The 13,239-nt window shown below is 39.1% G+C and overlaps 1 protein-coding gene across 1 annotated transcript in view; it reads left to right on the top strand.

The window, feature by feature from the left end:
* CACNA1E (calcium voltage-gated channel subunit alpha1 E) overlaps positions 1–13,239 on the top strand; it is a 378,294-nt gene that overhangs the window by 196,215 nt on the left and 168,840 nt on the right. Inside the window, 1 exon segment of the mRNA XM_042461588.1 lies at positions 11,589–11,692. Coding sequence (XP_042317522.1) covers positions 11,589–11,692 — 104 coding nt within the window.

Here is a 13,239-nt window from a genome sequence, read left to right as displayed (position 1 = left end):
ATTTCTAATGACAATAGTAATGTGAGATTATAACACAAAAGAAGGAATACTAAAGAACCTGCTAGATAATCTAAATACAAAGATTCTTGCATGTAGACTGGAATGGCCTTTTTAAAAAATGATGCTTCAGAATCATCTGTCAAATGCTCTAATGAGGTACTGGTCAATTGCACCACTGAGAATCTGTCTGGGTTGCAGAGCATCCTGTCTCACTCAGAAGGTGAATTATTTCCGTCCAAATAAATATTGCATTATTTTCTTCTTGGTTGTATAGATGTCTTCATTCTGAGAGACCACTAAAGAGTTGTTTTTTTCCCCCAAAACAAGAGAGAGCTTTCCTCTTTGACGAACTGAGTTAACCACATTGATGTAAGTACCTGGAGCTGATGAAGAACTCTTTCCCTGGGAGGCCTAGTCTCCTGTTGAACGCTGTTCCAAATGCAGCTTTTTCAGTTATTAGCAGTTTATTGAAAAACCGAGTTCAGCTATATTCAGCCTGAGACTGAATATAGCACTAACAAGAGTGCCTTTCCAGGGGCAGATGTGATGGCAAGTCAGCACAGGCTGAACATGGCAGCTGGCACAGGCTCAAATGCTTGTGTGAACAGGGCTTCTCTCACATTCCATTTCCTTCCTCTCAAAACACCAAGCTTTATATTTTGGATTTAAGGAAGGGATACGATGGATCTACTATAGCTGAGACTAACCATTGGCTTTAGCTGTATATCTTTATGATTTTTTTGGGTTTGTCTTAAATTAATTGTTTTTCATAAGTGACAGGTGAGCCAAGAAGGGGTTCAAAGGAAGACAAAGACAATATCATTTTAAAACTCTACTGAAATAAGAAGTTTCATGGTCTAAACAACTGTTGTCATAAGGAATCTGTCAGTTCCATGATACTGGTTTTTGGGCTCAGTTCTATGTGAGTTGGTTGGGTCTGATGCTTGCCTTTGCCAAATCTTAGTGTGATGGTTGATTTTCTATATAGAATTCCATCTCAAATGTTTATATTACTGTTCAGCAGTTAGATATATTTTCATAATGAAAGGTCAGTTATCACTTTGTGAGGCTTAGGAGGGAACTTGGTTAGGAAGAGCAACATTTATATCTTCTCACTGACATGGTCTCTGCAGCCCAGTATATCCTCCTATTCAGTAATGCTGCTGAGAAGGACAGAACCTGCTGTGTGACTACATCCACTTTGAACTTATTGTCCGTCTGTTTTGCTTTTCTGTTTATAATCTCCTAAAGTGCCTTTTAATCTTTAAAATAGCATTGTTAAAATTAGAGTAAAATGGAAACCAACAAAAGCCTTTTTTTTAAAAAAAAAAATACTTTTATTACTGTAAGTTTTAAAACAAAAAACAAAGTAAAAAAATCAACCACACAGATAATATTTAAACTCATAACCCTACATTAAACTACTAAATTACCTCCCAATCCCTTCAATTCCCTCCCCTATATAAAACTGTGACAATTAACACAATAAATGCAAACCAAATTAACACAGCTAGCACAAATTGTAATTGACTTCCCACTTCCCAAATCTAACAATATTAATTGCACAGTATATATTTTCTCAGTAATGCTAACTTATTTTTATTTTACTTCTGACCTAAAAACTAAACAAAACCACTTCCCGCCTCAAATTCCGCAGCCATAATCTTTCCTTCTTTCTTCTTCATATAAAACAAAAATAAACCCTCAAAATTGTCCAATGATTTTCCTTTAAGTAATGTCTGTCTCAGCTAACGCAAAAACTTTCAACAGTCCACGTCTCTTTTGTAAGAAGATAATCAGTTTTCCAACTCTGGGCATACAACAATCTTGCTACTATAATAATATATATTATATATAATCATATTTAAATCATCACTTTATAGTTTATACCTTAAAAATTTGTTTGTTATACCCAGCAAAAACAACTCTCGTCTTAACTCAATCCTGCATTTAAAAATAGAATCATAGATTGCATTACTTTTGTATTTGTCTCCAATAGCTTTTCACTTTCTCAAAAGACTACCACATGTGATAAAAAGTGGCTTCATAGTATTTTTTTAAATGCCAGATAAACCCATGAAAAAAGAAATGTCAGTTGTGAGCAGTCAGCCTATTATATTTTGTTTATACCACCACTTCTAAAAGCAGTTTAATTTAAAAAGGGAGAATTTGGCAATTCAATAGCAGTACTAAATATCCTAAAGGCATCAGATCCCATCTGATCTTGGAAGCTAAGCAGGGTCAGCCATTAGTAGTACTTGGATGGGAGACCATCAATGAATATGAGGTGCTGTAGGCTATATTTCAGAGGAAGGGACTGGCAAAACCACCTCCGAGGATTCTTTGCCTGAGAAAACCCTGTCAAATTCATTAGGCTCCTGCAAGTCGACAGGTGACTTGAAGGTACAAACACACAGTCTTAGGGATAGGGTGGGTACTGTGAGCCAGCAATCAAAAAATGTTGTTAGTCTGAAACTCCCAGTATTCTTCACTATTACATAAACTGGATAGGGTTGCTGGGAGTTGCAGTCTAAAAATATCTGGAGTCATGCACAATTTTCATCCCATCTTACAAGTACTGATGCTACAAGGTGCTCATATAGACATGTAAATTTACCATTCACTCTTCACATTAGTTAAGCTAGGGTTTATCTTCCTTTTTGGGGAAGCTCTAAGAATTTGGGATGATGCTTTTGAATTTCAGTGGTGTAAAATGACTAATTTGGACTACTCTATTTATTCTATTGCTTATTCCCTGTATGTTAAGCTACCTATACTAAATCTTCTAACTGACATAATCCGTTAATAAGGAGAAAGAAAAATGGCAAAACCACTCTCCATTGTAAATGGTCTGTAACTTTCAATTGAAACTAAAATTTCTCTGTCTGCAACATACCAACATTTCTCACCTCCCAGAAATCTTGACATAAACAGAGTTTATTTGGCTCTCATTAATGAGTGCAGGGATTATTGAGAAGACACTCCTTTGGTAAAGAATTCAAGAATGTCCTCAATAGCCGGATCAAATTAAAAGTTGGAGGCTGAACACAAATTCATAGCTGGATCTAAGGGTTGGAGGAGGAGTATAACATGTAAAAGTTGAAACAATGGCAGTGGGGAAAATGGGTTATGAACATAGTGGAACTAGAGGTATGTGTAGATACCTTGAGACAAAAGACAGGATGGAGCATCCTACTCTCCAGTCCATGTAGAGATGGAAACTATTTACACCTGAATTTTACAGCCGCCCCTCCTAACTTGTGGATCTCAGATTTGCGACCTCGATTATACATGGAGGGGCAACCTCCATTAATTCTAATGTGCATGCGCCTGGAGGTGTGCCCTATGAGGCTTGAATACACATGAACCTCTGTTTTCATGGGGGGGGGGGAAGGAGGTCTGGAACGGATCCCACACACAAATGGAGGGCCTACTGTACTTCACACTGGCAACAGAATTCATGCTTCCAAGCATGCTCAAATGGAGGACATTTTAGAATTCCTCCTGGACATAAGGTTGAAATCTAGGACATGTCCTGGAAAAGGAGGTTGTCTGATAACCCTGCCTGAAGCACACTAAGCCCTATTCTCCATCAGGGAAATGGGAATGCACTTCAGGAAGATCTCCAAGCCTGCTGCTGTCCCTTAACATCGGCTGTCCAAGGCAATTGCTTCATTCTCTGTGTAATGGTAGGGCCAGCTCTAAATAAGTGCCTTAAGTGATTCCTTATTATGGTTTTTTACTTCTGTGGATGGAGCTGGCTTTGCTGCAAATTAATACAGCTAAGTGGGAACTTTGTAGAAATAAAATGTAATTGTCTACTGAATGCTGTCAGGTTGGGCAACTAAAATCGTATTGGTTGCATAATATGTGAAGAAACTTCTATTAAACTGAAATATTCTTTTTTATTGGCTTAATGTCTCACTATTTCCCTTGTCCAGGAGTTCTTATTCCAGGATATTTTGAGAACCAAGTGGTAACAGTATGAAACTTCTTATGGTGCATGGATGTTACTCTCTGGGCAAGGTCTGCTCTCTGAGACAGCCAAAAATCAGAGGTGGTTCTACTGTTGATCCAATAAATCATACAGTCGGCCCTTCTTATACATGGATTTTTTATACACGGATTTAAGCATACACGGTTTGAAAATGTTCCAAAAAAGTCTAAATTTACCTTGATTTTCCATTTTTTATAAGGGACACCATTTTGCTATGTCATTATATGTAATGGGACTTGAGCATACACGGATTTTGTTATACACGGGAGATCTTGGAACCAAACCCCAGCGTATAACAAGGGTCCACTGTATTTTATTTCAGCAGGGGAATAAATAAAATATTCCTTTGATCAAACATTTCCTATGCTCAAGCACTCAGGCTATTGGGTCCATATTAAAAGCAGTGTCCTCAGGCTGAAGTGAAATGTTGAAATTGATTGGGCTTCTAAATTTGGATTTTGATGTAAATGAAATTGAACATCCAAATTTAACATAACGTTCACCTGGCTACCCATAAACAAATGCATAAAATTAATATAACTTTTACTAAATTCTGTCTCAAACACCTGTCAAATACTGTTTATTATCTATTGGATACTGTCAAGTGTTGATTACACGTACTGTCAGATTGGGTGTTACTGCCTGTCACTTGTCAGATATGGACTGCTACATGTCCGATATGAAAAAAACCCAACAGCTACTGTATGCCAAGTGTATGGAAACTGCCACATGCATACTGTTACATGTCAGATTCTATTGACTACAGAAAGCCCGCTGTCAGAGACCATAATCTCTTTACTGCTACTGGAAAATCTGGGTGTTAAATGCTGCAAATGAATACAAAAATGTTAAATGCTCGCATATATGGAGAAAAGTTTTGGCATCAATGTTTTCAGATTACATTTTTCAAGGGAATTGGCGTGGTGAGGGTGGGAAGTTGATTTTCTGCTTTTTTATATTCTTTCCTATTCAACTGTAGACCCATTTCAAACTTGTTTCAGAGCAGAAAATGATGTTAAGACTGCCATGGCCACCTTAATAAATGATCTTCACCTGGGCATTGATGGGGAAGTGTGTCCTTGCTGGTGCTTTTGGACCTCTTAGCATGTTCATTACCATCAATCATGGTATCTTTCCGCAGTGCCTGAGAGATTTGGGAACTGGAGGCACTGTGCATCAGTGGTTCCGGTCCTATTTCTTGGCCAGTTTTTAGATGGTGCTTGGGGATAGCTGCTCCTCAAAAAAGCATACTACAAAGTGCCATCTTATCCTCAATGCTATTCAACATCACATGAAACCACTGGAAAAGATCATTCAGAGGCAAGGGGCAGGACACTACCAGTGTTTTCACTGCTTTAATTGGATTATTTTAATTATTTTTAAAGTGTTCTTTTAATGTGATTAGATAGATAGATAGATAGATAGATAGATAGATAGATAGATAGATAGATAGAGAGTGAGCCGCCTTAGGTACCAACTTGGGAGAAAGGTGGGATAATAAATAAATAAAATATGTTGGACACGCAAATATGTTTTTCCATGCCTTCAAATACAACCTCATCTAAGGATAGTGTGACTCCTCTGAATTAATTCCTGGAGGAGGTAATGGGCTGGATGAGGAAAAACAAATTGAAGCTGAACCCAGAGAAGCTAGAAGTGCTTACTGTCAAGGGTCCTAACTTGACAGTGTGTCAGCCAGTTCTGGATGGGTTACGCTCCCCCTGAAATACTGTATTTGCAGCTTGGGGTTGCTTCTGTAACTGTTGCTCCAAATGACAGCTCAGATAGATGCAATGACCAGGAATGCTTACTATCGTCTTTGGCTGATATGCAGGTGCATTCTTGCTATAGGACCTAAAATGGTAGTGCATGTGCTGGTAACCTCAAGGATGGACTTCTGCAATGCACTGTATATTGGTCTATCTCTGCATCAAGTGTGGAAACTTCAAAACACAGCAGCCTGATTGATTACTGGGACATCTAGGCATGATAATATTACACCAATATTAAAATTACTCCATTGGCTGCCAATTAGTTTCTGGGAAAGGTACAAAGTGTTGGTTATTACCTTTAAAGCCCTACATGGTTTGGGTCCAGGTTACCTACTGGATCGCCTTCTTCCATATAATCTGCCCCTTATGCTCAGGTCCTCTGGAAGACATTTACTCCAGGACCAGGTTGGCAACTGTCAGCCAAAGAACTTTTTCTTCAGCTGCCCCTAGACTATGGAATGACCTGCCAGAAAAGATTGAACAGCTGAATATGCTGTCCAGATTTAAACAGCCCAGAAGTCCAGTCTCTTCCAGCAGGCCTATTGAGGTGGTTTTAAATTGTGAAGTTTAAATGATGAAGTTTTAAATGTGGACTGTACATCTAACTGACGTCTTTTAACTGATGTTGTTTCTCTGTTAATTGTTGTTGTTGATCCATGGGCAGAGGTGGGTAAGAAATAATAATAATAATAATAATAATAATAATAATAATAATAGGGACCAGTTGGAATCAGGGCAGAGACCACAAGGAGTGAGTTAATTACTTCCAGTTTAGATTCTTGGTTTTCCGGGTACATCATTATCAGTTTTTTTTAAGAAGCAAGACTAGTTGTGAACCCACTGGACCATGAACTGGTCCATATAGTCTTAGAAGCTTATCACACACATTATTTTCCCTGTTATGGGAACTAGAAGGGGATTCTCGGGGCCGAGACCAGGAAAAAATGGATTTAATCGCACAGCAAATAGTCCTCAAAATGGTCCCGTTCCATTCTGTGGTGCCGAGACATCCCCATTCAGTGCTGAGGGGCACCATTTTGCTTGGTCGGAAGATTTCCGACCCGAACATTTAATATTCCTCAGCACTGAATGGGGATGGCTTGGCGCCATATACATCTTGTACATGTTTAATCACAAGCCTCTTTGATCCAATTTCTGCATCAGTCATCACAAAAACATGCATAAAATTTTTCCATAACATATGTTTTTTGTATTCATTTCCCCCTTAATGTATGCATTTTTATCCACAATGTTTGCCTAAAATATGTATTTTTATATGCAGTTTTGAATAAGAACTACTCTGCAGTATTTCGACAGGTATGCAGCCTGAAACAGTGGCATTGCTGAGTTTGGTGTCACCTGGTGTAGGCAGGGAGAGACTGCATTGCTTTCCTGCCAGGCTGCCCAGACCACTGCTAAGGAGGGTGGTGCTGCTGCCTCTGGAGCACTCATTCAAAGTCTGGCATGGCTTCTCTCTGATGCTGATACTGAGGGGGGTGGCACCGCAGCCTCCAGAGAGCCTGTTTATGGTCCAGTGTGGCTACTGAGTAAGTACAAAAAGGAGGCGATGCCCTTTCTTGCTCTCTCAGTAGCTTTGCCAGTCTTCGGGTTTGCCACCCCAACAGGTGACACTCCCTCTGGGGTGTCACCCAGTGCAGTCCACAAGTCCTAGTGATGTCTCTGATCTGAAATATAACTGTTCTGGACCCTGTCCCCATTAGTTTGTTCTCTTAAAAACACAGATGAGACAAATTTCTTTTTCATTCCATATACATGTCAGATTTATTTATTTATTTAATTTATATGCCACCTTTCTCTCTGAGTGGGACCCAGCTTCCACAAATAATAATAAACAAAATTAGTTTTCTATGAGATGGAAATTTCTATTTTTGTACAGTTATTAGCCATGTCAGACATATGCCCCCCCCTCCAGTTAAAGTGTTCTGATCTTTTCTCACTTTGGAAGAGGGCAGTGTAGATTATAATATAGTGTAATATAGTGTAGGACTGAAACAGTAAGAAGTGAGGTTCTGAGTAGCTTGATTTGCATTCATGGCAGGCTCATAGAAAGCATGTGAAGGTGTTTATTAGAAACTTTTGTCAGTGAAATGAGATATCCCTTTCGACCTATGTTTATTAAACCCAGGAGAAAGATTTGGGGCAATTATTAAGGTCTAGAGTGAATATTTAACTGTTATTGAAGTCATGACTATCAGGAGATGGAGAACAGAACTCCTTCGAATTGGTGTACTCAGGTATAAGACCTCTTTTTACATAGAGAAGGAAGGTATAACATTTCCCTTGCAACTGGCAGTGTACTCAAGGTATAAGACCTCTTTTTACATAGAGAAGGAAGGTATAACATTTCCCTTGCAATTAACAGGCCTCTGGATTGGTCAGCCTTAACAAAAATACTAGGAGAAACCTAGTCTCCTGGCCTTTCCAAGTAAAAACAAAAAGTAACTTTTTTACACTTGGGGATTTTGGAATTGTTTTTAAGGGGAGCAGAGGTCAATATTCGCTGGAAAGTCATTATTAATTTTCCCTACTTGCAGGTATGTTTTTACAAAACAATGAAAACATCCCCCTTCCAGCACCACAGTCAAGCTGTGGAAGATATATGTTGAAAGATAACAGGATCTTGCTCACAGTACAGTACTCTCAAAAGAAAATATAAAACGTGTTTATCTACAAAGCCTGAGAGATAGAGAATCTCCTGGTACAAAACATGGAATTTGGGGGTTCTAGCAAGGTGGTCACATTTGCTGATGACAGTAAACTATTTTGGGTGGTGACAGTAAAAAGATACTCTAAAGAATTTCAGAAGGCTCTCTCTCTAAATTAGGAGAATGATCTTTAAAACAGTAAATGAAAAGTAAGTGTTAATAAGTGTAACATAATGCAGTTCGGGACAAATATCCCACTTTCACACATACACTGATGGGATGTGAGCTGGGAGCAACTGATCAAGGCATTTGGGGGTGGGGTTGATATCTCTTAGAAGCCTTTTCTTTGTGTTCAGTGTACCTTACTTCCAAGTTCACAAGAAAAGGGGTAATTGTATATAGTATTTTTTTATTCCTGGGAGGACTCAACTACAATAAGCTGTCTTAATAATGTTTTGGCTTTTGTTCAATTAAGTGCACTTCTGATAATTTCTGAGGAAGTTCAAGTTCATATGAATCTTTATGATCCATTTTTGCCTTAAAATATTTAATCTCGGCTCTCACGGGCCACGTCTTGTGGGGAGAGCTCAAATACACACACACACACACACACACACACACACACACACACACACATGCACACCTTTCAGATGCCATGTTTCCACATATTGTACTTCTCAGCCACTGATTTGAGATTTAGATTTGGGCACTTCTGTTGGCTCTCCATCTTCTACTTCTGTAAAGAGAAGCAGTGTTGTGCTGGACTGCCAGAGCTCCAGGCCTTGGGGAATCAGATGTGGAAACAAACCACACATACCAATTTCCATTTTCTTTCATCCCTTTCTTCAGAGGAATTGCCATGTGTGGCTATTTCCTGGAAGAAGAGGAGGCAGGTTCATTATTGGGAAAATCATTGCTACTGCACCGGGCATCAAATGCTGATTCTTGAGATTGCTTTCCCATTGCAGGTGTACAGTTGTCTCAAAGCTGTTTTTGCTATCTGTCATTACCCCCCTCCCCACACTTTTATTTCAGTGTTACTTTCAAAACTAGAGTCTAACAGGAGGGTGAAAAAAGAGATAAATACTAGTGACAAAGTGAGAAAATGCTAAAAATAACTGATATACTGGTTAAAAGTGTGATTTCTTGCATGCATTTATTATATTTGTATCCTGAGTGAGAGTATTATGTTAGCTGCATATCAACACTGCTTGAGGCTCAGTTCACAGTGAAGACTGAAGAACTGCAGTTCTGATGGGGGCTCCATTCAAATGGAGAATAAATGCTCCATTCAGCCTTTTTCCAGTCTTCAACACCTTGGGGTTTTTCTTATAGTATCAAACAGAAAGAAAGAAGTTGCAGAGCGAGAGCAGCTTGTCCCTATTTGGTTCTTCAAGAATTCCTCTGAATTTGTAGTTAAGTGATCAGGAAGACATGGATGGTGACAGGTTTAGGAACAACCTTTCTGGCCAGTTGCATCTACTGGAGGTTTCTGCCTACATGAATTTTCTTTGTGAGTTTTGGTGAGCCAACAAAGATGTAAGATCACTCAAATAGTTTTTGTGGTAGAGATAAAATATGCATCTTTTGCTGAAAGGGGACTAGGACTTTTTTTTGTCCAACTTGGGTTTTGTCCAGCTTAATTTTTGGCACCCTGTTTCTTGCTCACTGGGAGATGTACAGTTGACTTGCCTCATTACAGAAATAAACATTAAGCAGACACATAGGAGTTTATCAGACAAGGGAAATTGGAAGTATAATCCAATGGCAATCCAAGTGCAATCATGAGGTTTAACGTTATTGTGTGACAGACTACCACACGCAATTTTGGGCAATGGGAAGTCAGTCTGAATGCAATCATGGGGTTTCACATTATTGCATGATAGACTACCACATGCAATTTTGGGCAATGGCAAGCTATTTTCGGTCAGTGGGAAGTCAGTTTGAACACAATTCGAATTCACATACATTCACTGAACTAGCGAATTCACATGAATGCGTTCTGGCCCCACTTTCCTTTCATTCGAAATTAAGAGAAATTCCTGCCGTGTGATAAACTCCATAGTGTCCAGAAGTGTCCAGCTGGAGCTGACAGGGAATGGCAAAGTAGCAGTTTCAGGACCGTAAATAGTACCACAAACCAAGAGTTCTAGCTACTTTAAAAATGATGTTTTTTTTTACTGTGCTCATCTTTGGAGATTGCTCCTTTTAAGAGGCTTGAATTCAGCTCCCTCACTGCTCTACTTGGAAATGCTGTACCGATGAGTCAGACAAAGATGAGAGTTTAATTAGCGTTAAAGAAAGCACAGAAAGAAGAACTGTTCATTCCAAGAAGATTGATGCTGCATCCCTCAGACAGTCACGTTCTGCTGTATCACAGTGCTGGCCAATGTCATGGACAAACTACTTGCCAAGAGGACAAAGGAGGTCTGGACGAATCATGGAAGAAGAGTGGGGGCAAGGTCTTATTGAAAGGCAATGAATAACCGTGTTATGGTCTCGAGAAATCTTTCCAGAAGCCTTTAGGTTGTGTGTCCTTTGCTCCTGGCTTTGTTTTCCTGGGTAGCTGACGTTTTCTTCCCTACAGTTCTATTCCTCTGAATTTCAGCTAGGATGAAATAATGCAATTTTGTAGGCATAAATAGCAACATACAGTTAACAGTGGCAATTTTAATGTTATATATGTGCATTAAAAAGTGCAGGCTGGAGAAGATGGATGAATCAGTCCATGATCAAAAGGTCATGAGTCTCCCATAGATTGTCATGATCTCAAACTCTATCCTTTTAATTATTATTCTGTGCTGGAGAGATTTTGATGTGACAACTTGGATGACCAACCTAGGAATCTATATGTTAATTACTTGAAGCGTCTTCATCATGAATCCAACTTTTTAGTACAGACTTCCAAAATTACACAACCCCTTTGACTCTTTAGTTCTTCTGGTGTGAGTTCTTTTACTCAAGAGGATGTTTGGGTTGTCTGGCTTTGTGCACTTCTGTGGTCCCTGTACAGATGGGCAAGAGGAAATCAGCAGGTAATGCCAACAAATAATAGAAGAGCACACCCAGAAATGTAATAGTCTGGTCCTCAGTATTTACACCAAATTAAGCTTTTCTTAATTTTTATTGGTGGGGGGGATCTTCTTCTTTCAGACCAATGATGCCTTAGGAGCCACCTGGAACTGGCTGTACTTCATCCCACTCATCATCATTGGATCATTCTTCGTTCTCAACCTTGTCCTGGGAGTGCTTTCTGGGTAAGCCAATTATTTTCATTCGAGAAAATTTCACATTTTAGGAAAAGACACAGCACTAACCTTTTAAAACATTTGTTTACCTCACACTTTAGTCTCTTCCTATCCATCATTCCTGAACATGGATTTCTGTCATAATATAATGTAAATGGGGAAACCAGGAAAGGGATCTGTTAACCAAAGCTTCCAGAGCAAAGAATCCTGTGGCAGTTTGAAGGCTAACCACAGGCTAGATAGAAATTACCCACCTCATGCATGTGGGCTATAGTTCAAAAACACATTACAGTAAAACCATTAATCTTTTTAAGATGTCACAAGACAATATGTCTTATTGTTAGTAAACAATATGAATTGCCTGGATTTCAGCTATTTGTTACAAATATTCATAACTGAAGTTCTTTAGAACCAGAGATCACATGGTATAGGATGCGATAGAATATCCCTCCCTTTCCTATTCCACTGAGATACTTCTCAGGGTGTAATTGGATTCCAGCTAGATTGCCATGGTTAGTAGGTTTTTCCAGGGTTGGATTTACAAATACAGATGCTACATACTTGTGCTGTGCTTTTTCCTAAAAGCAGCCTAAATTCATGCAGATGTGATATGTCAGATGTGGCATCCTTTTATCTTTTTGCAATGATCCCCTGTTTTAGAAGTCTAGAAGCAAGGACCATAAATTGACTATAAGTGGAGGCAGACACAACTCCTTAAAAGTTTCCCTATAATTTGAGCATTGCCCCATCCCATCTGTTCTACGGGTGACTATACCGAATTCGTTGTATAGAGTCTGTGGGTCAGGCCATTGAAATTATTACAAGAATAATAAAACAGACATCTTAGACCCCCACATTCTAAAACTGTAGAGAAGCACCTTTACTAGAACAAAATCGAAGCTCTTCCTGAATAACTTTATCCCCAAATCATGGTCAGAGGTAAGTATAATGCAAGTATAGTTATCCCACAACTCTAATATGAAATAGTGAGCATCTTATGCTAGGGAATAGTCAAGAAGATTCATTTCTTGGTCATGTGGTGGAAGGGAGGCTTCACCTGTGTCCAGGATCTATCAAAGCTTGGTGTCTGTCTCTTTACTCCCAGACATTTCACACAACCCAAAGAGAGCCTACTCATTAATTTGAATATAAGGAACAAGACTTTTGGTCCAAGAAATCAGTGCAGCCACTGAAAGGACACTTAACATAATGTGAGGATGAATCATTGTATGGGCATGGCCTGAGTGAATGAGATTAAGATAATGTGGTTTGTTGTTGTTTGTATGTATGTAAATGGAAGCTCCATAATTAAAAAAAATCTGAGGAAATGGAGTTTTAATGCAAACCATCAGCTAGGACTTGAAAAGACATGGTGCTTCTGGTAACCATGGCTGCAGAGGCTTCTGGTATCTGTGTGGCCACATGGGCATGTTCTGAAATGATATCAGGAGCTAAGAGTGTGTGAAAGAGTAAAATGAGAGAACAACATGCTGAAGGAAATCAGATTCCTTCCTTGCACCTTCTCTAGTCCCCCTTTTTTTCTTCCCTGAGTTCTG

Source organism: Sceloporus undulatus, chromosome 4 (genome assembly GCF_019175285.1).
Source record: "Sceloporus undulatus isolate JIND9_A2432 ecotype Alabama chromosome 4, SceUnd_v1.1, whole genome shotgun sequence".
Taxonomy (NCBI): Eukaryota; Metazoa; Chordata; class Lepidosauria; order Squamata; family Phrynosomatidae; genus Sceloporus; species Sceloporus undulatus.
The sequence above is the reverse complement of the archived record's forward strand: the minus strand, read 5'-3'. Positions and strand labels throughout refer to the sequence as shown.